The 22,414-nt window shown below is 53.8% G+C and overlaps 8 protein-coding genes across 8 annotated transcripts; 3 read left to right on the forward strand and 5 right to left on the reverse strand.

Annotated features, from left to right (window-relative positions):
• Positions 1-19: 19 nt before the first annotated feature.
• Positions 20-2,844, reverse strand: C7974DRAFT_308273 (uncharacterized protein; the record flags this gene model as incomplete). The annotated part of the gene is made up of 2 exons (XM_046138163.1): positions 20-2,674; positions 2,722-2,844. 2 exons carry the CDS (start codon positions 2,842-2,844, stop codon positions 20-22), a joined length of 2,778 nt encoding a protein of 925 aa, XP_045998803.1.
• A 1,038-nt stretch (positions 2,845-3,882) lies between these two features.
• Positions 3,883-5,151, reverse strand: C7974DRAFT_450535 (ASF1 like histone chaperone-domain-containing protein; the record flags this gene model as incomplete). The annotated part of the gene is made up of 4 exons (XM_046145745.1): positions 3,883-4,558; positions 4,589-4,901; positions 4,953-4,992; positions 5,043-5,151. 4 exons carry the CDS (start codon positions 5,149-5,151, stop codon positions 4,130-4,132), a joined length of 891 nt encoding a protein of 296 aa, XP_045998804.1. The 3' UTR covers positions 3,883-4,129.
• Positions 5,152-5,808: 657 nt separating this feature from the next.
• On the forward strand, positions 5,809-9,396 carry C7974DRAFT_422587 (uncharacterized protein). The gene is made up of 4 exons (XM_046144340.1): positions 5,809-6,856; positions 6,907-7,410; positions 7,643-9,094; positions 9,156-9,396. The coding sequence occupies exons 1-4, from the start codon at positions 6,293-6,295 to the stop codon at positions 9,285-9,287; spliced, it is 2,652 nt and encodes an 883-aa protein (XP_045998805.1). The 5' UTR covers positions 5,809-6,292; the 3' UTR covers positions 9,288-9,396.
• Positions 9,397-10,792: 1,396 nt separating this feature from the next.
• On the reverse strand, positions 10,793-12,771 carry C7974DRAFT_389786 (uncharacterized protein). Its single transcript, XM_046141406.1, has 2 exons — positions 12,463-12,771; positions 10,793-12,405 (listed from the first exon to the last, which is right to left on the reverse strand). Exons 1-2 carry the CDS (start codon positions 12,517-12,519, stop codon positions 11,293-11,295), a joined length of 1,170 nt encoding a protein of 389 aa, XP_045998806.1. The 5' UTR covers positions 12,520-12,771; the 3' UTR covers positions 10,793-11,292.
• Positions 12,772-13,574: 803 nt separating this feature from the next.
• Positions 13,575-16,577, forward strand: C7974DRAFT_143985 (putative peptidase family-domain-containing protein). The gene is made up of 4 exons (XM_046135660.1): positions 13,575-14,027; positions 14,078-14,179; positions 14,229-16,087; positions 16,136-16,577. The coding sequence occupies exons 1-4, from the start codon at positions 13,776-13,778 to the stop codon at positions 16,230-16,232; spliced, it is 2,310 nt and encodes a 769-aa protein (XP_045998807.1). The 5' UTR covers positions 13,575-13,775; the 3' UTR covers positions 16,233-16,577.
• A 212-nt stretch (positions 16,578-16,789) lies between these two features.
• C7974DRAFT_432478 (uncharacterized protein) lies at positions 16,790-17,672 on the reverse strand (the record flags this gene model as incomplete). Its single annotated transcript, XM_046144856.1, has 3 exons — positions 16,790-17,355; positions 17,454-17,552; positions 17,609-17,672. 3 exons carry the CDS (start codon positions 17,670-17,672, stop codon positions 16,790-16,792), a joined length of 729 nt encoding a protein of 242 aa, XP_045998808.1.
• A 971-nt stretch (positions 17,673-18,643) lies between these two features.
• On the reverse strand, positions 18,644-19,380 carry C7974DRAFT_432479 (small nucleolar RNP protein; the record flags this gene model as incomplete). Its single annotated transcript, XM_046144857.1, has 3 exons — positions 18,644-19,152; positions 19,200-19,253; positions 19,305-19,380. The coding sequence occupies 3 exons, from the start codon at positions 19,378-19,380 to the stop codon at positions 18,644-18,646; spliced, it is 639 nt and encodes a 212-aa protein (XP_045998809.1).
• Positions 19,381-19,437: 57 nt separating this feature from the next.
• Positions 19,438-22,389, forward strand: C7974DRAFT_422591 (threonyl-tRNA synthetase-like protein). Its single transcript, XM_046144341.1, has 4 exons — positions 19,438-19,958; positions 20,006-20,055; positions 20,115-21,852; positions 21,902-22,389. Exons 1-4 carry the CDS (start codon positions 19,756-19,758, stop codon positions 22,269-22,271), a joined length of 2,361 nt encoding a protein of 786 aa, XP_045998810.1. The 5' UTR covers positions 19,438-19,755; the 3' UTR covers positions 22,272-22,389.
• The last annotated feature ends 25 nt before the right edge of the window (positions 22,390-22,414 follow it).

Below are 22,414 nucleotides of genomic sequence, written 5' to 3' on the forward strand. Positions count from 1 at the left end.
CGCTGAGATGATTTGCTGCCTAAATAAAGATGCAAAATGCTCTACGAAAAGCCACGCGTTGGAAATTAAATGGCACCATAGTTCGGATTACATGACCACCTGCTGGAATTAGTGAAGGCTGAGAAGATATCAAAGGGCCACTTACACAATCCTTTTCCTGGGGCGCCTGCCCAACGCCCATCTCATCGAATGTCTTTGGTCCATTGCCGGATGGTGAGGCGACGGCGGGCTTGGTCGCAGGCGCTGCAGCTGGAGGTTTGTTCGCTGCAGGGGCAGACGCAGGCGCTGCTTGTGGACGTGGTCTTTGCTGCTGTGTTGGTACCCTCTGCGGCTTAGGCAGTGGCTCTTGGCCGGAAGGTCGACCCGCTGATCCTGGCCTCGATGATGGATGCGACCCTTGCCCGGGCGTGCCATTGGGAGGTCTGTCACCACGAATGGAGTTCGTCCTGCTCTCTTGGCCGGGCTGTACGGTGGAGGGTCTTGTGTGCTGCCGCGGCTCCAAAGGAGCGACGTAGCCAATGTCTGGAATAGTAGGCGACTTCTTCATGCCCTGACCAGGCTTTTGAAGCTTATTACGCCCATCTGGCGCGTTGTATCCGATGTCCACTGGCTGAGCTGTCTGAGGGCGATCCATCTCTGGACGTTGTGCGCTTGGGCCCCCGGGTTGTCTGTACCCTCCAGGACCTCCCACTGGCAATCCACGACCGGCGCCTTGAACAGGGCGCATGCCTCTGCCACCTGGTCCTATCTCGTTCACACTTGTATGGGGACGAATAGGGAGTGGGCTAGTATGCGACTCGGCTCCAAGTGGAGGTCGACCGCGTCCATATCCATTGTTAGCAGGATAGAGATTGGGGTTGATGTTAAACGCGTTGCCTGAGGATGTAGGTCGGACACTAGCCGCCCGTATTTCTGGCGCGAATCCACCTGCCATAGGACGGGCGGATCCAATACGCGGTGGACCGTTGTCAACTGGGTATGGCGCAGTTGATGCGGACCGTCCGTATGGTGCTGCACTGGGGTGCGTGTTGATGACCGGTGGCTGGTCAGATACGGGGTATGGCGTTGTGGAATCGCCCCTGTTCCCGTAGTCTGAAGGGCTGTTGTCGTTGATAGATGGCAGAGTAGGTGCAGCAGGCTTTTGCAGCCGTGCGGGTCGTTTCCCCCGCATAGACCCATGCTGAGACTTGATCCTGTTGATCGCAACATTCTCGTGGTCTTTCTTCGACAGCGTCCGTGATACTGACAGACTTTCAATGCGTGCAATGGCGTCCCTGTTACCGTTCCGCTCAGCCTTCTCGTACCACTCCATTGCCTTTTGCAAATCCACGTTTACGTGCATGCCGATCTCGTTGAAGTAACCCATGGCGAACTCGGCGGTTGCAAGCCCGGTGGCTGCGGCACGTTGTGCGTAGATGTATGCGAGCTCTTCGTTCTTTGAAAACTCGCCCTCGTGACCGCAAAGAAACCATTTACTAATGGCCATGTCTGCTTCTGGTTCGCCTTGACGCGAAGCTAGCGCATTGTAGTGCAACGACAACGTAGGGTTGAACTCGCAACCCAAGCTGCACAGCTCGTATGCGGATCCCATCTTGAGTTGAGCCTTCGCGAAACCAAGAAACGCCGCCTTCTCAATGTTCTGCCTTGCGGCCTTCTCATCGTATGGCAAGAACGATTCAGGGACAAGGATTTGGGGAAGTTCTCGCGACTGGAGCATGCCCAGGACATAGGCGCCCTGGGGTGCATTTTCGTCTGCTGAAGATGCAGCAATTTGGATCAGTTGAATACCTCTGCCGTAATCTTGTTGTTGCCCATGTTGCCCAAGCAAGGTCATCATACCCAGGCGATAGTTCGATGCAGAGTCGCCCTGATCTGCGCCGTTCTTGTAGTGTTGGAGAGCGCGGATAGGATCATTCGACTGCTCGAATTGCATACCCATTCGATACTCAGCCCTCGCATAACCCTTACTGGCTGCGCGAGAGTAACATCTGAAAGCCTCCTTCTTGTCTGCGCGCATTCCGAATTTGCCGAACTCGAGCCACATTCCTCGCATGAACATAGCCTTGGGGTGGTGCTGGTCTGCTAAGAACTGCACCACGTTCATCGCATCTGCGCGCAGCTGATGCTCAATCTGAGGCGTTGATGGCCTGGCTCCTTGAGTTTCAGCAACGCGCAGCTCATGCAACTGCGCAGCGTCTACGTATCCCAAAGCGTCTTGTGCCCATGCCAGCTGCATCTCAGGGTCGTTTGAATTGAGAACGGGCAGTCGCGCATTCTCGAGGGTGGCTTCCTTCTCATCATCGGACGGCGGTACGTTTTGGGGGCGGTGGGGGATCTTGGGGAACGGCGAGAAATTGGGCGCATCGCCGGTCTGCGCGAACTGGTTGTAGTCGTGGGAGGGCTGCTGGTACTCGTTCAGGGGCTGCACGTTGGGAGGCCCGCGAAAGGTCGATGAGATGCTTGCATGTCGCGCCGGCCATTGCTCTCCGTTCGCCGGCGCACCCCCGTCCTGGAAGGTCTGTTGCCGGGGAAGGAGGTTTCCCTGTGTCTGATTGTAGTCATACCCAGGCGATGCCATGGTGTTTGCGCGAGGGGCGTTTGCCTCGAGCTCCATGTACTGGAGGTTGTCTTGCATGTTCTCAGGCACCTCGGGCATTATCCTATCCCGGGAGGACTACGTCAGCAGGCGCAATTCCAAGGCGCAGCTTGTAGGGGTCAGACGAACCGTTGAGGCGCTGGCGAAATGACTTCAGGCGAAGGAGCCGGCATATAATAGTCATCAAAGCCACCAGGGACGAATGTCGCCCCTAGCTGTGGCTGGCCAGGTTGGTGGTGGTAGCTCATAGCTATCGCTGCTTTCGGTCGCCGAAGTTAGGGTCTTATAAACGCAAGTGTCAGCCCGCGTCCAGGAAGAAAAGTCTTGGTCGCAGTCTCCTTTCAGGCTGACGACTCTCTACCAAGGCGACCATGGAGGTAGATGAGACCCGATGACGCGCGGAGCAGGAAATGATCGTACTCACCTAGCGGCGGGGTACCCAACCCTGGGCGTCTCGCAGTGACCACGCGTCTGGACCGCTTTGCGGTATGCCGTGCTCTATCGGAATGGACGGGTAAATCCGACAGTTGTGAATGCTGTGTGATATGGGGATCTATGCAAGAAGGAGAGGCTCGGGACAAGATGGCGGCACAAGGCGGTGGCAGGAAAGAGGAGGCCTGGCGCGCAGAGATGCAGCCTGAGAAAGAGCCTCGAAACACTGGTGAAGACCGTTTTGCACCGACACAGACTGAAATGATCGGAAGCCGCTAGGATGTCCAGTCTGGAGAAGTGGAGGCCTTTGACGTCGATGCCCGACTAACCTTCTGGAACAGGCACTTGCAAAGTCATATGCAAACGAGTGGAGTAATCAGGGAAATGACCACATCAATCATCAACTCGGCGCGTGCTTAGAGCTCGCGTTTACTATAAATGTTTGGGCTTCCCGTTGGCGCGCGTCGGTCACAAGTGCTGCTGCTGCGCCATCGAGGCTGTGGATCGCGCTCCGCTTCAAGCCACCGTATCCGGCACACCTTGAAACATTTCCACGGTGCTGACCTATCAGACTTGTGACCTGCTGTCGAGCTGAGGCGTACCCGTTCGTGGCGCAAGCCGTTGCAGCCTGCATGTCGTGTAGCCCACCTTTGGGCATGAGCAAATGAGATCGGGCAGTGTTGGAGTGACGATGTGCTGGAGCGTGAAGTCATTGAACGCTGACAGTCATACGACGCTCGGCCGTGAGCCGTAGAATCTCCTGATGAATGCAGCCTCCTGCCTGCTTTGGAAGTCAGGGCAGGAGAGGGCTGGACAAAGATGCTTCCTCAGCATGAGTGTAGTTCAGCAGACTCAGACAAGGCATTTCTCTTGCATTTCGCCCCTTCAAGGGTAAAAGGGCATCAGTGTATTCGAGAGCCAAGTGATGCATCCTGCAGAAGAGACAGCCTGCTTTGGAAAACAAATGAATCCATAGCAGTACTAAGGGGTATATTTTAATCATTTCGTCTATCCAACGCACGCTTGTGAATACAGCAACCAACCCACCCTAGACTCTGGAGACATCCAGCTATCAAGCTTACTCTGACACGCTGTCCGAGCCTAGTGCACCATAACATCCGGATTCTGCTGCTGCTGTATTTTCCCAGGCTGTTGCTGGGCTTGCTTGTCGCCGTTGGAAGCACTGGGCTCGCCATCGTCCATCTCCATATCATCGTCACCACCTTCCTCTTCATCCTCGTCCTCGCCTTCGGAGTCTTCGATGTCAATATCCTCGCTGCCGTCAGACTCGCCCTCTTCGTCTTCAGCCGCAGGACCCGCAGTCTCCTCTCCACCGGCCATGGCGGCATCCTCACCCTCTACCGCAGCACCCTCGGCCTCCTCATCCTCTTCTTCTTCCTCTTCGAGTCCGTATTGGTCGCCGTCTGCGTTAAGATCGGCCTCGGGCTGCTCAGGAGGATACTCAGGCGGGGCGGACTCCTCAGAATCCCTGTGACAGTCAGACGAGGGGATCTCAAGTGGACGAGCAATCTATGAGTGCTAGGCAGGGGAGGACATGACATACCACTTGATAGCGAAGCGCGTGACACGCGGCTTCTCAGCCAAAATTTGCCTCTGCACCTTCTCGATGACAGGCTTCGCGGGTGGCTCGAGGGCCAGTGCCTCGTCAACGTACTCGTTGTTGACGTAATAACCAACGCGAACGAATTCTCGGTCCTCGTAGCTGCAGCTGAGCAGGATGACTGTGACGCCGATGATCTCGCTGTTCGGGATGCGGGACAGGTCTGGTGGATCGGCACGGAAGACAAACTTGTTCACACCCATGGGCAGCGGGCCGACGAGGACCGAGTCGAGCTCTTGATCATACTCGTTACTGTTGCGCGTCAGTGCTGCACGTCATAGAGGCAGCAGAGGAAGTGCTTACGAGGTAGCAGAGCCGACATAAGTCAGCTTCCATTCAAGATCTATCACAAGCGTCAGTGTGATTCCATACAGCAATGGTGCTCCCACTCACCCTTCTGTAGATGCTCGAGGCATTCGAAGGTGATCTCGAACTCGTAAGGCGCGTCGAACTGGGCAGGGTTGTTCTTGACCTCGACGCCGAGGAGCGAAACGACAGACATGGTGGGATGGATGAGCTGGAGTGTGTGTGGAGATCGTCAGATGGTTGTTGAATCAAGGCTGAAGACGTGAAAATGCACGCTTCTAGCAGATGTGGTGTAAGTGGGGTGTAGGTGGTCAGGGCAGAGCAAGCAAAGGCGTGTTTACGTGGGACCTGTGCGGGTTGTCAAGACCAATTGTGGAGCGGGAAATCGTCGCGCGTTCGCGCCGCGCAACGCGTCTTTGGCCCATTCTGCACTTCGCCGAGCCGCTCCACAGCCACCAAACGCCGATCTGCAACCTGCTGCGCACTTCCAGACACAGCAGGCCTCAATGCTGATCTGTCGACTGTGAAAGCCGTCACGCATTTACCATCTTAGATTGTAGTTAGAAGGGTATCTCCTGGTCTACAGGGATGGTTTGTGTGATAGGCACCGGATTTTGACAAACGACTATGCTTTGAGCGAGTCAGGGCTGTCACTACTTTGCGTGATTGACCGTCAGTACCTAGGTAACGTCCACGTCGTGAAAGATTGTGCATGATGCATTCCTTGGATGCCTTAGTAGTCTTGACGAAGCCATCTGGAAGGGGCACATCGAACACTACTTGGAACTAGACAGAACGCCTCTTTGGGTGCCTAGCTCGGCCAGCTTCGACGTGCAGTCAGCACAGTCTTCGAAACCAACCATCTCAACACTGTATAGCACCTTCGCAATGCTGCACCGCGCTTTCCAGCTCTAGATACTGAGGGTCCGATAACACCATCCTGATCACCATCACAATCGCTACTGGGCAGCGGGACGTCGTATACGCCTCTAGCTCCAGGCATACATCTTTCAAAGCATCTCTGTTGAAGGTGGGGTCATTCGACTTCATTTCAGTCTCTTGTTAGCAGCTCTGTTTGAAGCCCGTGCATCGCGTTGGCAAGCCTGCCAACAGCAAACGTTGATTCACAAACCAAGTACGTACATACGAAGTACGAAGATCCTAGGGCGCCACCAATCACCGCAAGAAGCAGCCGCAACACAGAGTCTCAAGTTAAGCTCTATAGTACGGATTGAACATTCGGTCACCAGGAGACCGAGCCGACACCTACGTCCCTGAGTGTCTTATTCGAGCCTTATCTGCATATTACCAGGCGACGACGACACCCAATTCCAACAATGACTGATTCGGCAAGCCCGACGCTGCCGGGTTCTAGCAGCACATTTGATACTGCGAACGAAAGAAAGACTCAAAATGCGCAGCAACGTCCCCGTCGGCGCAATCGTATCATCAGCTCCTGCCTGGAATGCCGCCGCCGAAAACTCAAGTGCGACAAGGGGCAACCTTGCGCTAATTGCGTCAAGGTCTCGCGTCAATGTCTCTTTATATCTCCAAGCTTTGATGCTGCAGCGCAAGCCAGGCTAGCTGAAGTAAAGGAGAAGATGGGAATACTCGAAAGGAGTCTCGAAGAAGATGCTGCAAAACGAAATCGACTTCAGACAACGTCATTGGCAACTGCCAGTGAACCCGACCTCGGTTCAAGGTTAGAAGAGACCTATAGCGGAGATGAGGAAGGAGACGGTACCAAGTATTTGATATCATCAGAATTCACACGAGAAGATGCCGCATATTATGAAGATGAGGAGGACGATGACAACATCGTAGATCTTGGTATAGCGCTGGGCAAAGTCAGAATCACTGAAAGAATTGGTGGTCTCGTGCGACCGAGGTTTTCCGATGAAGTGAGTCTCTCAACGTCTTCCATTCGACTGAACTGACGTGTTATACTCAGCTTGGACAAGCACTGAAGGTGCTACCCAAGACAGAACAGGAATCAAACACGTTCGATACCGGTGCAGTAGACTGGATGATGCCATCCAATGACTATGTTGCGCCCTCATCGAGTTTCTTCTTTACTCCAGGGGCTGAACGAACAACACTGATGAACTATCTGCCTGCTAAGGTCCTGGTCGACAAACTGATGGCACATTATTGGCAAGCTGTGCATACAGTTGCGAGAACCGTGCATCGCCCGTCTTTTGAGCGACGTTACGAGAAATTCTGGGAATCCGTATCGTCTGGCATCGAGCCTCGCACCTCATTCCAAGCTGTTGTATTCGCCGCTCTACTAAGCTCCGTTGTCTCCATGTCTAATAATCAAGTAACATCAGAGTTCGGTGTTGATAAACAGGGGCTAGTGGATAATTTCAGAGAGGCTACAGAAGCTGCTCTTTCTAGAGCTAATCTGCTTTCGACAACCAAGCTGGAAACTTTACAAGCATTTGTCATGTACTTGGTAGGTCTATGTTTGATTCACAGTTTGCAGAATTCCTGCATTCTCGTCAAGCAGGTTTGGCCACAAACGGAGATTTGATGGCGAGTAAATTGGCAAGAGGCTTCTGGAGGCTGTCACAGAACTCGGCCCGTTATGTTTGCCACCAAGTTTTCTGTTGCCGATTCTGTCGTCGATAGACATGTTTGAATCTGCTCGAGCCTTGCAACAAACACGTGCTGACGGGTTCGAACAGATCCCCCTATGTCGAGCGGAAGTCTCACGTGCCCACTCCGCTCTAACAGGCACCTGTATCCGACTAGCTGAATGCATGGGCCTGCACACAGACCCTTCAGTATACAGCACATCTCCCATTGAGTGCCAAGTTCGTCGCCTTATATGGCATCAGATATGCTTCCTCGACCTACGCACGTGCGAGGCGACAGGACCACGGCCTCAGATCCGGCCAGACGATTTCGACACGCGTCTCCCTCTCAACATTGACGACGTCGATCTTGATCGAGCTGAGCACGGTGACAGAAGTATAGACAGCAAAAATGACCGAACCTACTTCACTGATATGACAATCACACGCATGCGTTTCGAATGCTACGATATGCATCGTTACCTTTGGGTCGAGCGCCCCAAACTGGAAAGAAAAGCAAGAGAAGGAGAGAAGAAGATTACTCTCAGTTTTCTACTTGCACGCATTCATTCGTTCAGAGCTGCAATGGAAAAAACATACCTGCCCATGCTTAGCAAGAGAACACCTCTACATGCTCTCGCTTCGGAATTTTATGGCATTCTGTCCAACAGACTTTACATCCACATCCTTCAGAAATACATGACCACAGACAAGCTCAGAATGCCTAGCCGCCTGCGTCAAATGGTCCTCGGTGCCGGTATTATGATCCTTGAGCACAGTCAAAATATTGAACAGCAACCGGTACTGTCTACTTGGTCATGGTACGTCGGAGCGCTTCATCAGTATCACTCTGCGTTACTGATAATAAATGAAATGTACACGCAACCCTGTGCACCAGAACTAGAGCAGCGGGCATGGCGTGCCCTAGACTTTGTTTTCGACTTGGGACCAGACATGACGAATACACAGAAGACCAGAGTGGTTGTTGAAGAGCTCATGAACAAAATGCGCGTATACGCCAGCCTCAAACGGTGGAGAGCACCCGTGGACATGCCACAAGCAAGCGTGCAACCTCACATACCTAGCTCTCAGGTCAAAACGCCAGTGGCGGAGGAAAGAGAACAGCAAAATAACCCCCAGTCCGCAACAGAAGGTGTTACCCAGGCTTCTTTCAGCAACACAAGTCTGCCAGACGCACAAATATCGTCACCACCTCAGCAACCATTCCGACCTCCACCATCACCCCAGTCCCAGAGTCGAAGTTCAGGCTCTGGTATCATACCTTTTCCAGGAGCCATGCCAAATGTTGACTGGGGTACCTTTGAAGATCCGCCGACGGCGGCAATACCGACTCCTCAGCAACCTTTGGCAGGGTTTGACATGCATCAAGTACCCAACTACTCATCATCCACACCCTCTAGCAGCTTTGGAATATCTCCTCAGATGATGTCGCCAGGCGCCGATCCTACTACCATGAACAGCCAAAATCCGACTCTTGGCTTTGGTGTACCCAACACCTCCACAAGCAGTAGCCCGTTGGATTTGTTGAAAGATATTGACTGGGTAGGTCTCTAAAATACAACTCAGAGTGACAAGAGCAGGCTGACTGACTGTATGACCACAGAACGAGATCGATCAGCTTTTTGGCGCCGCTGATACGGAGACTGGCAATGTTATGATACCACCTTTCACCTTTCCCCAGTTTACGGCAACGGATCTTAGCAATTTACAGTGGCCGCAGGAAGGGTATCAGTGATACATGCAGGGCTGTTGTTGGGGTTTGACATAAGTAGCATCGAAATGTATAGCAAACACCCCTCTACAACATACCATCGGAGCTGTCAACACACAGAAAGTTTGATGGCGAGCGAGTTGATCTGAGCTCCATAGCAGCCTCCATGTGCTTCTTGCCAGTCTGTTCGCCATCGAAAATCCGATTGTAGCTAACCCTGCCAACCGTATGTGCATGTATCCCAGACAGTTCAAATCAGGTCAAACCAACAACTACCCTGCATATCGATAGCTGTATCTGGCACATGTATAATCCTCTGCTGTATATGCGTTGACGTTTGACAAGTAGCACCGGTGCGATGCAGATTAAGCACATGCATTGATTCCTGCAGCACGACAGCCGCGATCGTACAACGCCCCCAAGACGGATTTGCTAACCATGCAGATGCCAATATGAGTCGGGTGGTTCGGTGCTATTCTGGGAAGCGCAATTTGGATGTCAGCAGGCATTTGGAGCGCCAGACTCTCTGGCTTGCGCAGGTGGGTACATTGGGCCGAACACGGCTCCTGCCAACCGGTTCTCCGTGACCTCACCGGATCCATCAGCAGATGCTGATCAAGAGCTGCTTCAAAACAGGGAAGACATTCACGATAACAGTATCTAGCAGCTGGGTGCCAGCATCCATACGTTGAGCAACACATGCACATCCACACCGCATTCGCGCCTGCTGTAGATCTCCATCATCCCGCCCGCAACCTGGCCCACACGCAAGCCACCCAGCCTCGTCTTATCTCCACAAGTCTCGGTCGCGCCGTAATTTACTTAAATTATGTCAGCCGTACCAGTATCCAAATGGAGGTCAATAAGTGCTATGCCCTGAAACAGGGCTACCCCAGCCAAACCAGCCAACCAGACCCACGAACCACCGCCGGCGCCGACGCCAAACTCGCACGTCGAAACGCGTCCGGGCGCGTCGCCATGGCGAGGGGTTTCATTGGGTCGTCATCGCGAGCTCATAGTGCCATGTCGGGGGGGAAACGACGGCCGTTCGCAAAGCCCCGCGACGGTCTAGCTCGAGGCGTGATTCTTGGCTCGCAGCCGGTGTTGCTGTGCGCAGCTGGCGGAGTGACAGGCCGCGTTGTGCTGCAGGAAAAAGAATAACCGATGTGGGTGCCTGCAAGGGTGGGACGCTCCGGTGTGCACTGGGCATCGTGCTCCGCTACGTGACATAAAATCACCGGCCGTTGCATCTCGACTCTGATCAGAGTTTTTTAACATGTCCACTTCGCACGGCAAAGGGTAGCGCAAAATTCAAGGCTGAAGAATTTGGGATCATGGTTATAGCTGCTTATCGTCAAGGGGTTGCCGGCCATGCGTTGTCGATCCTGGCTGTGGCGTAGCAACGATTCGCTGTCGTGCTCGTATGCGGAGTCGTTCCATCAGGATTAAGCTGTGCTGCAAGCAGCAGTTCGCAATGTGGTTCAGAAAGGGGCACTAAATTACTCCAACATGAAGGGCGGATTATGATGATCGAGATGTTTATGATTGGATAAATCTATATGCACCTTTTGAAAGTGACTCAGTCACCTTGATCGTCCTGCAAAGTCTCTATCCATGTATTGTGCAGAGAGGGAAAGAATCGTTGCCAGGGTCGGCCTGGCTGCCTGGTGCAATGTTGGATAGATGTAGTACAGAGCGCTTGCGTGCCCACCGTCTTGTCAAACGACAAATCACCAAATGGGGTGACTGGCGTTGGAAAATTGCAAAAATTCATGGAATCCAATACTACGCTCCAAAACATACGCATCACCAAAGGGGAGCGGTGCAGCTTGGGTACCGTCCATCAACGCCATGCTAAACAAGGAATGCTGCAGATAAAAAAAATTGGGGGAGTCAAATGCCGTACAGGGGTATAGGACTAACAACATATGCTGGACATGTACGAAGTATCCAGGGTCGTTATAGGATCGTTGTTCGCGCCGCGGAGACCGTGGGCGTCGTTGAGTTAATATTATTGCTTCGCATTGCTTCATGAAACAAGCTCGCCTCCGAGGTCCATGCCCAGACCTTCGACCTTTGGGATGATCCGTGGACCATCATTGGTAGGAGGCACTAGGTTGTCAAAATTGAGCCGACGTCTGGCCTCCCGCAGTGCAGCAGGTGTTCTACCGGTGACTGGAGTGCGATTCCAGGAAGAGCCAAACTGAGCTTGTGCTGGGCTTGGTGTCATGTTCAGGAATTCGGCAAAGTTGACATTGTTGGGTGTTGTAGCGACAAGACCCCCAAATGCCTGCCCGGTGCCTCCAGGCGTCGACATCATGGATGATGGCAGGGGTGTTGTCTTTGAAGGTGGGGTGGACGGAGCGTGCATCAGATGCTTCGCCGAGCCGGCACGGACTGGTGTTGGCGATGTGGCCAGGTACATCAGCAGGTTTGCTTCGTCTTCACCGTTCTTGCCTTCACGAGCGGCGCCAGCAGCAGTAAAGCCCCTCTGACGGAGACGTGCTGAGCGGGCGACGTCTGGTGGTGGTGTGCGCGGAGCTCGAGGTCGAATCGGCGACGTCGCAAAGTGGGATCTATTCATTTGGAACGAGGTGATGGGTAGATCTTCGTCGTCTTCCTCGGACAGGAGGGGTGATCGCGGGTCGTCGGGGATAGTCGATGTCTCGGAGACAAAGGACAGACTAGGCACATGTGTCCGACCGAAGCGGGCGTGTCTGCGGTGATACACGGGCGAGGACTCTGGCAGCTGGAAATTGTTCTTCCACGATGCTGAGGCCGTCGTAGCCGGTCGCATGACCTTGTTGCGGGTGTGATTGCTCGATGCTGGGTATCTGTTGGCAGGTTTGTCATACCTCGGGCGCTTGTGCTGGCTGCCACTGCTAACAGACCGGGTGCCAGACCGTCGAAAGTCGTCGGAGAATATGGGGGCGGCGAGCGGAGAGGAGTCGAGTACGCCTGTCTGGTAGAAGCGTTCGGAGACGCTTGAGGCATCGGACATAGCCTCGTTGCTGGAGCCAGGGCGCTTACGCTTGAGCTCCACATCGATGACGGGCTCAATGGCGTCGAGGCTGAGGCTCTCCCAGCCGTTTTTGATCTTGACGTTGGCCAGCGCAAGCCTGTTCTGCAGCGTCCTGGTCATCTACAAAAGACAATGTTAGCAAACTAGCCGAGGGAGAGGCGGCACCGGGCAAGCAACCTTTGAGACCTGAGCTCGCCGCAAGACCTTGCTCGCAACCTCGTCTTGCTCGGCCATGGTGAGGTATATGTGCAGAGGACGCAGCGTGGGTGTGCTGACGAGGTGCTGGCAGTTGTGTCAAACAGTGACAAGCATTGAGACCTCGAGCTGAGTCGATCGCCGGCGAAGGAGGAATGCAGTGGAGAAGTAGTTTAGCGTTAAACTCAAAGCACAGACCAGAAACAAGGCTGGTGAATGTCAGACACGCATCATCTCATGGATCTAGTGCCTTGAGGCCATTGTGAAGCGAGAGCCTTGGAGCAAGCCCACTTTGCATTGGTGCGCCCCCAACTGTGCTTAGTAAGTTCCTGTATTGTATTCCAAGTAACATATGGGGCTGGCCCCGCGTCTCGGGCACGGTTGCGGCTCTCCGGATCCTAGCCTCGAAGGCAGTGCAAGCATTCTTGCCTTGTTATAGCGAATATGGCAAGGCCGTAGGCAGTCTTGAAGACACAGATAATTTGCTAGAACTGCAGCAATGGCACATCATATGTCACAAGAGCGAACATGGACGACTTCCCGTGGCTCTGTGGCGTCCGAAGGCCGATGTGTCGAACACACAGTACTGACATGCATCGCGTGCAACGCGACCTGCATTTGCACTCGCGTTTTGTCTTGTACTTATCATCTGATGCTGGTGTGTATTTGGAGTACCGACTCCGCTCGTCCGCTCTTGGGGGCTGTTGTTGCTGGGCGCCGTTCGCAGAAGGTCAAACTCAAATTCGGCCGCAGGCACGTCGTGCTAGCCACAACGTCATCTTCACCCATGGAGAGCCGTTGCCTGCATGCTCCGCAGACCTTGAGAGGACATTGCGCTCTGCCAACTTTGGCGGCCGGTCACAGCGCACTGCCATTGACCCCCTTTAGCTGAACGAATACAGCACGTGCCGGCTGTGACCAAGCTTGAGCTCAACGGCCCTGGGATGCTACTTCCTTGCCTGGATCTGCGCCGCCAGGCCCTGCAACGGATGCACTTGCGCTCTCGCTCTCAATCGGACGACACAGCGGAGACCACAACAGCACCGTTTCCTCGCTCTTCACACTGAACAACCCTCGTGACAGTCGTTCGTTTGCGCCAAATATAATCTCTTGGTGCACTGCCATTGCCGTTGTCTAAACGCTCGATCGCCCACTCGCAGCCCACCGCGCTTGCATTACGCGTCACCGCGTCTTTCTCAACCTCTACAACTTCCCAGCATCTGCCCTCCCGCCACTCGTTACGCCGATGAGTTCATAGCAACTCCGAGTACTCCATTCACAGCAACATAGCGGCCATGCCTTCGTTCCTGCACAAACTCTCCAGAAAGAGCAGCAAAGCATCGGCCTTCGCCAATGATAAGAATGGCGAGCTGTCCCCAACGAAAGGAGGCCGCCGCCCTTCGTCTTCGACCATGAGCTCGTCTCCCATCGCCTCCTCCACACCCTCCACCACGCCCGCGACGTCAACTACAGACGGGGATGCACCGCCCATACCACCTCGACCCCAGCGACCCAGCGTTGACCCTGTGAAGCGCTACAGCATGAATGTGAGAGGGCATGAGCATGCGTGTCCCATACACGGCTAATAGATCTACAGGGCTTGACCACAACACCTACCAATGGCTCCGGTACACAGAATTCGTTCAATCGGTCATCGTTGCTCGCACCGCGCGTGATTTCCGTCTCGGACAACTCCTGGGTATGTCACAGTATGCTTGAGGATTTCAGAGGATGCTGACAACGGGCAGGTTCATCAGCAGGTTCTACTGATATTCGGACAAGTGGGTGAGCCCTCCCAAAAACCACTCGACGGCACTATTACCGTCAATCACCACCAAGGCCGATTCCCGCCAACATGCTGGCCGGTAAGGGACTCATACTTCAAAGCATTGCTACACCTGGAGCCAGGTTGGAACCGGGTCCGTCTCGACTTCTCGTCCCCAAAGGTCTCATCTGGCAATCAGTCCATCTCTCCACACGCTACTTTCATGAACATCAACTACCTTCCCCTGACGCATTCTCCCCCGCTTCAGCTCGCGATAATCCTTGGGAGCGACTCACCCGGTACCTACGATGCACCACCTTCACGTTTGCAGACCGAAGGGAATAGCCTGGATCTTGCCATTAAGAAATTTCGTATGTCTGCCTATCTGTGGCAGGCATTTACGGGTGAGCAGATGAAGCGCCATGGCTTTGGTCGACGCTGCTTCCGATTCGAAGATGCCTGGGAGCCTGGCACTCTAAGCTTTCAGGATTGGGAATCAGGCCACTTTCGTACACAAGCCAAGGTGCACGTCATACGCTCAAAGAAGACTGTTGCTGAGATAAGGGATCTTGATCGAGCGCAACAGTATGGGCCAGGAACGAAGAAAGGGGAGCTATTTGGCATAGCCGCAGATGCAGTCAAAGACTACTTCCACATCACTCCAGGTCAGAAGCTCTATGTCTCTTGTATGTTCATAGACTCCACATGGGACAAGAAAGAGCAGGTCATTCGCGGACATGCAGCCCTCGGTGGAGGAGTGCCAGACTTGCAGCTGGGCATATTCGGGTCGCAAGCTCTGCATAGCTACCCATCCAGTATTGAGGAAGTTACACAGGCATTTGAGGACTGCACGCGAACAGATACCAACTGTGTAGCGAATGACTGCAACGAGTCCGGCAGTAACTGGGAGGCAGCCAATATTGGCATTGGCGCTCACCTTCACGAGACCGGACATCTGTTCGGCTGCCCCCACCAGGAGTCCGGTGTCATGTTACGCGATTATGTCACACTGAATCGGACGTTCGTCTGCCGCGAACCCTACTCAACGCGTACAAAATCGCCTGGCCAGCGGCTGGTACTACCGGAGGATGAGTGCAAATGGCACAGACTGGACGTGTTACGCTTCAGGTTCCACCCGTGCTTCCGGATACCAATCGATAGAACCGACGTGAGCAGCGATGGCAGCGTACAAGTCTGGACTGTCGATCCTGGCCAGGGCGGTGTCATCGCTACGTCGAAAGCCGGGATTGCCTGGGTCGAGCTTTACACAGAAGGGGATGATGTCTGTCGTTATTGGCGAGAATGGCCCGAAGTCGAGCTTCAATACCCGAGACAGGTCACACTGGACGAGACCGAGCTCCGCTCTGTGCTACCTAAGGAGAAGCAGAAATCAAAATTGAAGGTCGAAGTGTATTCTGCAGGAGGCGGAAAGCATGTCATTGAGGACTTCAGTCAGCTTGCGAATCCTAAGCTAGCGCGTGTCAAGTTCCCAGACGGTCGTTGGGGCTACCGCGGTAGTAAGCTGGGGTACTCTCAGATGGAAGGATCACAGCCAGTAGAGCTTATCCTGGACAGCGCGCATATTCGGACAAAAATCTTACTCGGTATCAAGGTTTGGTCTGGGCTGTGCATCGATGGCCTGGAATTCTATTACGAAGATTCAACAAGCCAGGTTTTCGGCAAGCGGGGAGGGCACGCGACCGATTTCCCATTAGACACACGGAAGGGCGAAATACTTCTCGGGTTCGCGTTGCGTGCCGGGCTTTGGATCGATGGCATCCAGATCCTGACCAATCTGGGACGGACAAGCGAGTGGTTCGGCAACGCTACAGGCGGCAGCGGGTATGTTCCTCACACGCACACACTTTGAAGATGACTAACACCTGCAAGACACACTCTCATTCCTCCTCGAGGCTACACCATTGGCGGTCTCTCCGGATCGTCCGCCGCATGGCTGGACGGCTTCTCGTTGATCATCACACGTTGATTGAAGTACAGTCGATTTATATACCCACCACAACCCCCTACAGCAACGTACATTTCACATCATAACTTGACAGGGCATCTGTAATCCAGTATTGGTTAATGAGCCACTAAGACGTTGCACATCTAGATACGTACAGATACAGCGTGTCATTGCCATCATTGTAACGCGGTGTGCTTGATATCTGGCGTTATTGTAAAGGCGCACAAGGGCGGTACTGAACACCGAGAGAGGTCTAATACAATACAAATCTCAAGAGTCGAGATATTCACTTCTTGTAAAAGTAACAATTCCAATCCGGCAAACAATTGCACGGTGTTTCACGTCAAATCACTCTCGGGGCGTGTTCACGCGGTGTTCCCATTGCCCTGGCTTGAAATCCGTTTTGACTTGTCGTTATTGAATTTTCTAGTCATGCTCTCTAGCTGATCATGTGGTATCATCATCATCCATCACTTGCCTGCACCATATAACATCTGCTGAGAAGTGTATTATACGTGCATGTAGGCAAAGCCGCTTTCCACACCATGCATTCCTTGTGAATCATGTCCATCCAATGCTTACGGCTTAGGAATGTGGATACTCTTACTGACCATCAAACACCCGTGCAGGATGAACATGGCCACGACTGGGTGAAACTCGAACGCAGTTCCCTCCAACCACAGTCCCAGCGGGATTTGCTCAAGTGTCCAGCCCTTGTAGACCCAGTACGCCATGATCTGCACTATTCCAAGCGACATGGGAATGGGTGTGCCCTCGAAGTACTTGCTCTTTCCGCTCTCGTCCTTAGGCACCATCGCAACGGTGACGTTGAAACGCGCAAGTCTAGTCAAACCGCAGAGCACGAAGAACGACAGCAGGAGGTGATCGACCGGCGTGCGAATGCCCAGCGCGAAGGCGGCGGCGGCGGGCGACACGCCAAACGAGACGAGATCGGCGAGCGAGTCGAGCTCCTGGCCCATGAGCGAGGCCTTCTTGCGCCAGCGCGCCACCTTGCCGTCCATGAAGTCGAAGAACAGACCCAGAGGGATGAAACCCAGGGCCCAGTAGATGTTCGTATAGTTGAACGGGTCGTCTTGGATGCAGTGGCGCAGCGAGGAGAAGATGGACATTACGCCGCAGAAGCCTGGGGGCGGGACGTTAGCATGGGTCTCGCGTGGGTTTGGGAGGTGCGCCGCAGAGGGTGCGCGACGGCGAGGCTGGCGGTGCAGGGGTTAGGCGTACCATTGAGCTCGGTGATGAAGTCTGCGAGGTGCAGCGCGCGCACCAGGGAGAAGTGCCCCGGGTTCTCCTCAGCTAGGAGACGAGCCTGCTTGTCTTGCGCTGTTGGTTGTTAGTCGCACATCTCACAGCGCCTCTCTGCAGCTCGGTAAACATACTCTTGTCCGTAGGCACTGGTGCCTCGTCCTTGGGATTGGAAGGTCCGTTTCTGCGGGTCGCCATTTTGTTGACTACACGATGTGTTTTGCAGGTGTAGGAGAGAGTGAGGAGCAGAAGGAATATTGGTGTGTTGTAGTAAAAGGGAACTAGCTTTCAGGGTTTGGGTGGCCTGCAAGGACGTGACGGAGGTGAGTGACGTGCCGCTGAAGTTACTTGTTTGGCGAGAAGTCTTCGAACGTCATCCGTCCGGCTAGACCACAATTCACCACCATGTGATTCGCCAAGATTCGCTGGTTCACGCACGCTCTAGTAGCATGGTCTGTTCACTTTACGAAATGTCGCAGATATCTTTATCGAATGTGCTGCATGCAGGAATGTTGTGAGACTATTGGTTCGACGACGACTTGTACTCAAAGGAGGAGGCGCACTTACTGGCAAAGCGACTCGAAACATGTTGTTCCCGGCTGTAGAGATGTTACTGTACTCAGGCACATCCGACCAGCCACTTGCAGGATCCAAACCATCACTATCATAGTCAACAAACCGTAGGAATACTACTGAACAACTCTGTTCATTTGTATACAATCCAATAAGGAAGAGTACTAATGAGATCATTTGTCTTTCTTGCCTGACGCTGCATTTTGCCAAGTGGCTGGTCGAATGTGCATGCTGTATCGTGATCCCCACAAAGCTCCTGCTGCCAGTCGATGCTGAGGGACAATTCGTGTGTGTGGAACTTTGACTGACAACCCAAATCGCACACAGACCCCCCAGAGCTCACGAGCACGATCAAATGTGATGTGCATGTTTTGAAGTTTCAATTCAAGGTAAAATAACTTTCATCCGTACAACAAGCTCTAGAGCCTTTTCCAACATGGCGCCATGACATGTACAAGAAATCCGATTGAGCTCCCTAACGCCGTTAAGTGTTCGTGGTATCGATTGATGTCCGTGGTGTCCAGAGTCATACCGCGACAAGGAAAAACAGACCGTCCTGGTGTCTTCGTGTAAAGGTAAACTGGTCCGAGTTGCGCTTAGTATCCACCTCGCCCACGGGGGGTGAAGCCGCCTCGTCCACCGCGAGAGCCGCCACGAGAGAAACCACCGCTGCCACCGCGTCCGCCACCGAAGGAGCCACCGCCGAAAGAGCCACCACGTCCACCACGTCCTGGGGGACCGCCGCGCCCTCTTGGTGCACCACGACCGCGGCCACCACGAGCACCACCACGTCCACCAGCGCCGGCAGGCTTCTTGACCTTGGCCGCACCGGGGGCGGGCTTGGGCTTCGGCAGGAACCTGTCAAGCGGCAGGAGCTTGTCACCGCCAATGTAGAACTTGTCGCCGGCCTTGAACGACTTGGCTTGGATGCCTTCCTGGGGCTTGATGGTGAAGTAGACCTGGTTCAGGGGACCGCAGATCTCGTCGACCTTGCCGATGGGTGTCTTGTTCTCGAGGTAGATAGGCGCATTGAAGTAGGGGATCTTGGTGTTGATGGACTCGCAGAACATTTCGTTCTCGACTTCGTGGACGAACGTGCCCATTTCTAATACGTTTAGCACTGCGCAATCAATCCCAGGTCGCGACGCATACCGAAAACCTGGTCTGGGGGTCCGAAAGATGCGCCTCCGCCAAATCCACCGCGGCCTGAAAAAAGTTAGCGGCTAGTACTGAGGACTGCGGCGCAAGAACACCAACCTCCACGAGGAGTGAATCCGCCCCTTCCTCCGCTAAAGCCGCCACGGCCGCCTCGGGGTGTTCCACGGAAAGACATGTCGCTCGTTGTGGGGTTGTGCAATCGGGTCACGGAGTTCGAGCTGGTTGGCAGCTTCAAAGTTCGCGAAGAATTCTAGTCCGCTTTCGGCGAAAAGTTGCTCCAGGACCGAGTTCGACAGTGAGCCAATCTTAACCCCGCTAGCGGGGCTGTAGGTGCGCGTGAGAGCTGCCCGAAATTGTGAGTCCACTACAAGCTCACACTGTTCGTAGGCGCTGATCCGGACTGGGCTCAAGTCACTCAAGCTCTACAGCAAAAGGTACGGCCATTGGACGCTTCTATCTCGAGTCACATTCCAAGTTCCAGCGGGGTTGACTCATAGACAGCATTCAAGTACGACAAATCTCCGCTTCCGACGCGGTCATAACAGCAAACATGGCGGAAGCGGTCAAGGACACCATAAACCAGGTCGTTGAGGGCGTCAAGGATCTCGCGGTTTCTGGCGAGAAAAAAGTTGAAGAGAAGGCCCCGAAAGCTGCAAAGCCCAAGAAAGAGAAGAAGAAGGGCGGTGACGACAGTGGCCGACCTTTGATGATCGAGCCTGTCCCTGCCTTCATTGACCACCGAATCAAGATCTTGTAAGCCGCTCAAAGTTACCGATCAATCATACCCTAACGCTCTTTAGCGAGAAGCTCAAGGCGAAGTATGATGAGGAAGTTGCTCAAAAGCCCCGTGGTATGTCCGGTTTTGGTAGCAGTGCAAGACTTGACGCTGACATATTATCTTGTCTGTAGAGAAAATCACGGTTACACTTGGTGATGGCAAGCTTATCGAGGGCGAATCATGGGTTACCAGCCCTGCAGACATTGCGCGCGGTATCAGCAAGAGTTTGTTCGACCGCACCGTTATCGCCCGTCTAGACCACGGCACCCCTGAGGAGACACTGTGGGATCTCGAGCGACCACTTGAGAAGAGCTGCAAGCTAGAGCTGTTGGATTTCGACCATCCAGAGGGCAAGCGTGTCTTCTGGCACTCCAGCGCACATATTCTTGGAGAGGCATCTGAACGCAGGTTTGGCTGCGATCTGTGCATTGGTCCTCCGATCGAGGATGGTTTCTACTATGAGATGGCTCTGCCTGAGAAGGCTGCCGTGGAACACTCCGATCACAAGCCCCTTGAGACCATCGTCAACAGCATCGTCAAGGAGAAGCAGGTCTTCGAGCGGTTGACTCTTTCGAAGGAGGATCTATTGGAGATGTTCAAGTCGAACCCCTATAAGCAGCACATCATCAAGGACAAGATCGCAGACGGCACCTCCACCACCGTCTACCGCAACGGCCCACTCATCGATCTCTGCCGCGGACCCCATGTTCCTCACACCGGAAGGATAAAGCAGTTCAAGGTCATGAAGAACTCTGCTTCTTACTTCCTGGGAGACGCAAACAACGACAGCCTGCAGCGTATCTATGGTGTCTCCTTCCCTGACAAGGACAGGATGGCGGAACACCTTAAGTTCTTAGAGGAAGCCGCGAAGCGTGACCACCGCAAGATCGGAAAGGAACAGGAGCTGTTCTTCTTCCATGAGTACAGCCCTGGATCCTGTTTCTTCTTGCCGCACGGACAAATTATTTACAACACACTGCAGGCTTTCTTGCGTGAGGAGTACTGGAACCGCGGGTATCAGGAGGTCGGATCGCCGAACATGTACAACTCGGCGCTGTGGAAGATCTCCGGTCACTGGCAACATTATCACGAGGATATGTTCACGTTTGACGTCGAAAAAGAGAAGTGGGCACTCAAGCCCATGAACTGCCCCGGTCACTGCCTGATCTTCAAGCACCGTGAGCGAAGTTACCGTGAGCTGCCCATCCGTATGGCTGACTTTGGTATACTGCACCGAAACGAGGCTAGCGGTGCCCTCACTGGTCTTACACGTGTCCGCCGCTTCCAGCAAGATGATACCCACATCTTCTGTACGGAGGATCAGATCAACGAAGAAGTCCTGAGTCTGTTCGATTTCCTCCGCGCGGTCTACGGGAAGTTTGGTTTCACATTTAAGCTGAAGCTCAGTACGCGCCCAGAAGGTTACCTCGGCGACATAGAGACTTGGAACAAGGCTGAGGCAAAGCTCACGGATGCTCTGGACAAGTTCACCGCCGATGGCGGTGGCGCCTGGGAGCTCAACCCTGGCGATGGTGCGTTCTATGGTCCCAAGATCGACATCACCATCTCCGATGCTTTGAAGCGCGACTATCAATGCGCCACGATTCAACTTGATTTCCAGCTTCCCAACCAGTTCGAGCTCGAGTACATGACGTCCGAAGTCGCCGCCGCAAAGCCTAAGGAGGACAAAGCCAAGGCATCAGAGGCACCGAAGGAGACTGCGCCCAAGGAGGCTCTTGCACAGAAGCAGCCGGAAACACCTGGCGACCTTTCCACAATTTCGAAGCAGATCAAGCCTCCTCAGCCCGGTTACGCTCGTCCTGTAATGATCCACCGTGCCATCTACGGATCTTTCGAGCGTTTTATTGCGTAAGTTGATCACACGCAAAACTTTGAACATGCCACTAACGAATACCAGCATTCTCACTGAGCACTTCGCAGGTCGTTGGCCATTCTGGCTGTCTCCTCGTCAGGTCATGGTCATTCCTGTTATGCCCGGCGCCAACGATTACGTCAAGGAGGTACAGGCTGCGCTCCGCAAGCAACACATCCACGCCGATATTGACATCAGCGGCAACACTATGCAGAAGAAGATTCGTACAGCACAACTGGCCCTTTACAACTTCATTATGGTCGTCGGTGCTGAGGAGCAGCAGAATCGCGCTGTCAACTGGAGGAACCGTGACGACCAGGCTTCACAGCAGCGTGGCGAGATCGTTCCTCTCGACGAGGCGATTGAGAAGCTGGTGAAATTAAGGGACGAGCGAGGAGTTGAGAACAAGGTTTAGATGGACAACGTATCTACGTTTGTGTGCAGGCCTAGAAGTGATGAGGTATGCTGTCACGTAACGGCCCAAAGTAACGCCAAAAGACATACAAAGGTCCACAACACACTCAGACGTCTGTACGATTGTGTCGTTGCGTGATTGTG

This window comes from Boeremia exigua (genome assembly GCF_020726555.1).
Source record: "Boeremia exigua strain MPI-SDFR-AT-0100 chromosome Unknown C7974scaffold_4, whole genome shotgun sequence".
Lineage (NCBI taxonomy): Eukaryota > Fungi > Ascomycota > Dothideomycetes > Pleosporales > Didymellaceae > Boeremia > Boeremia exigua.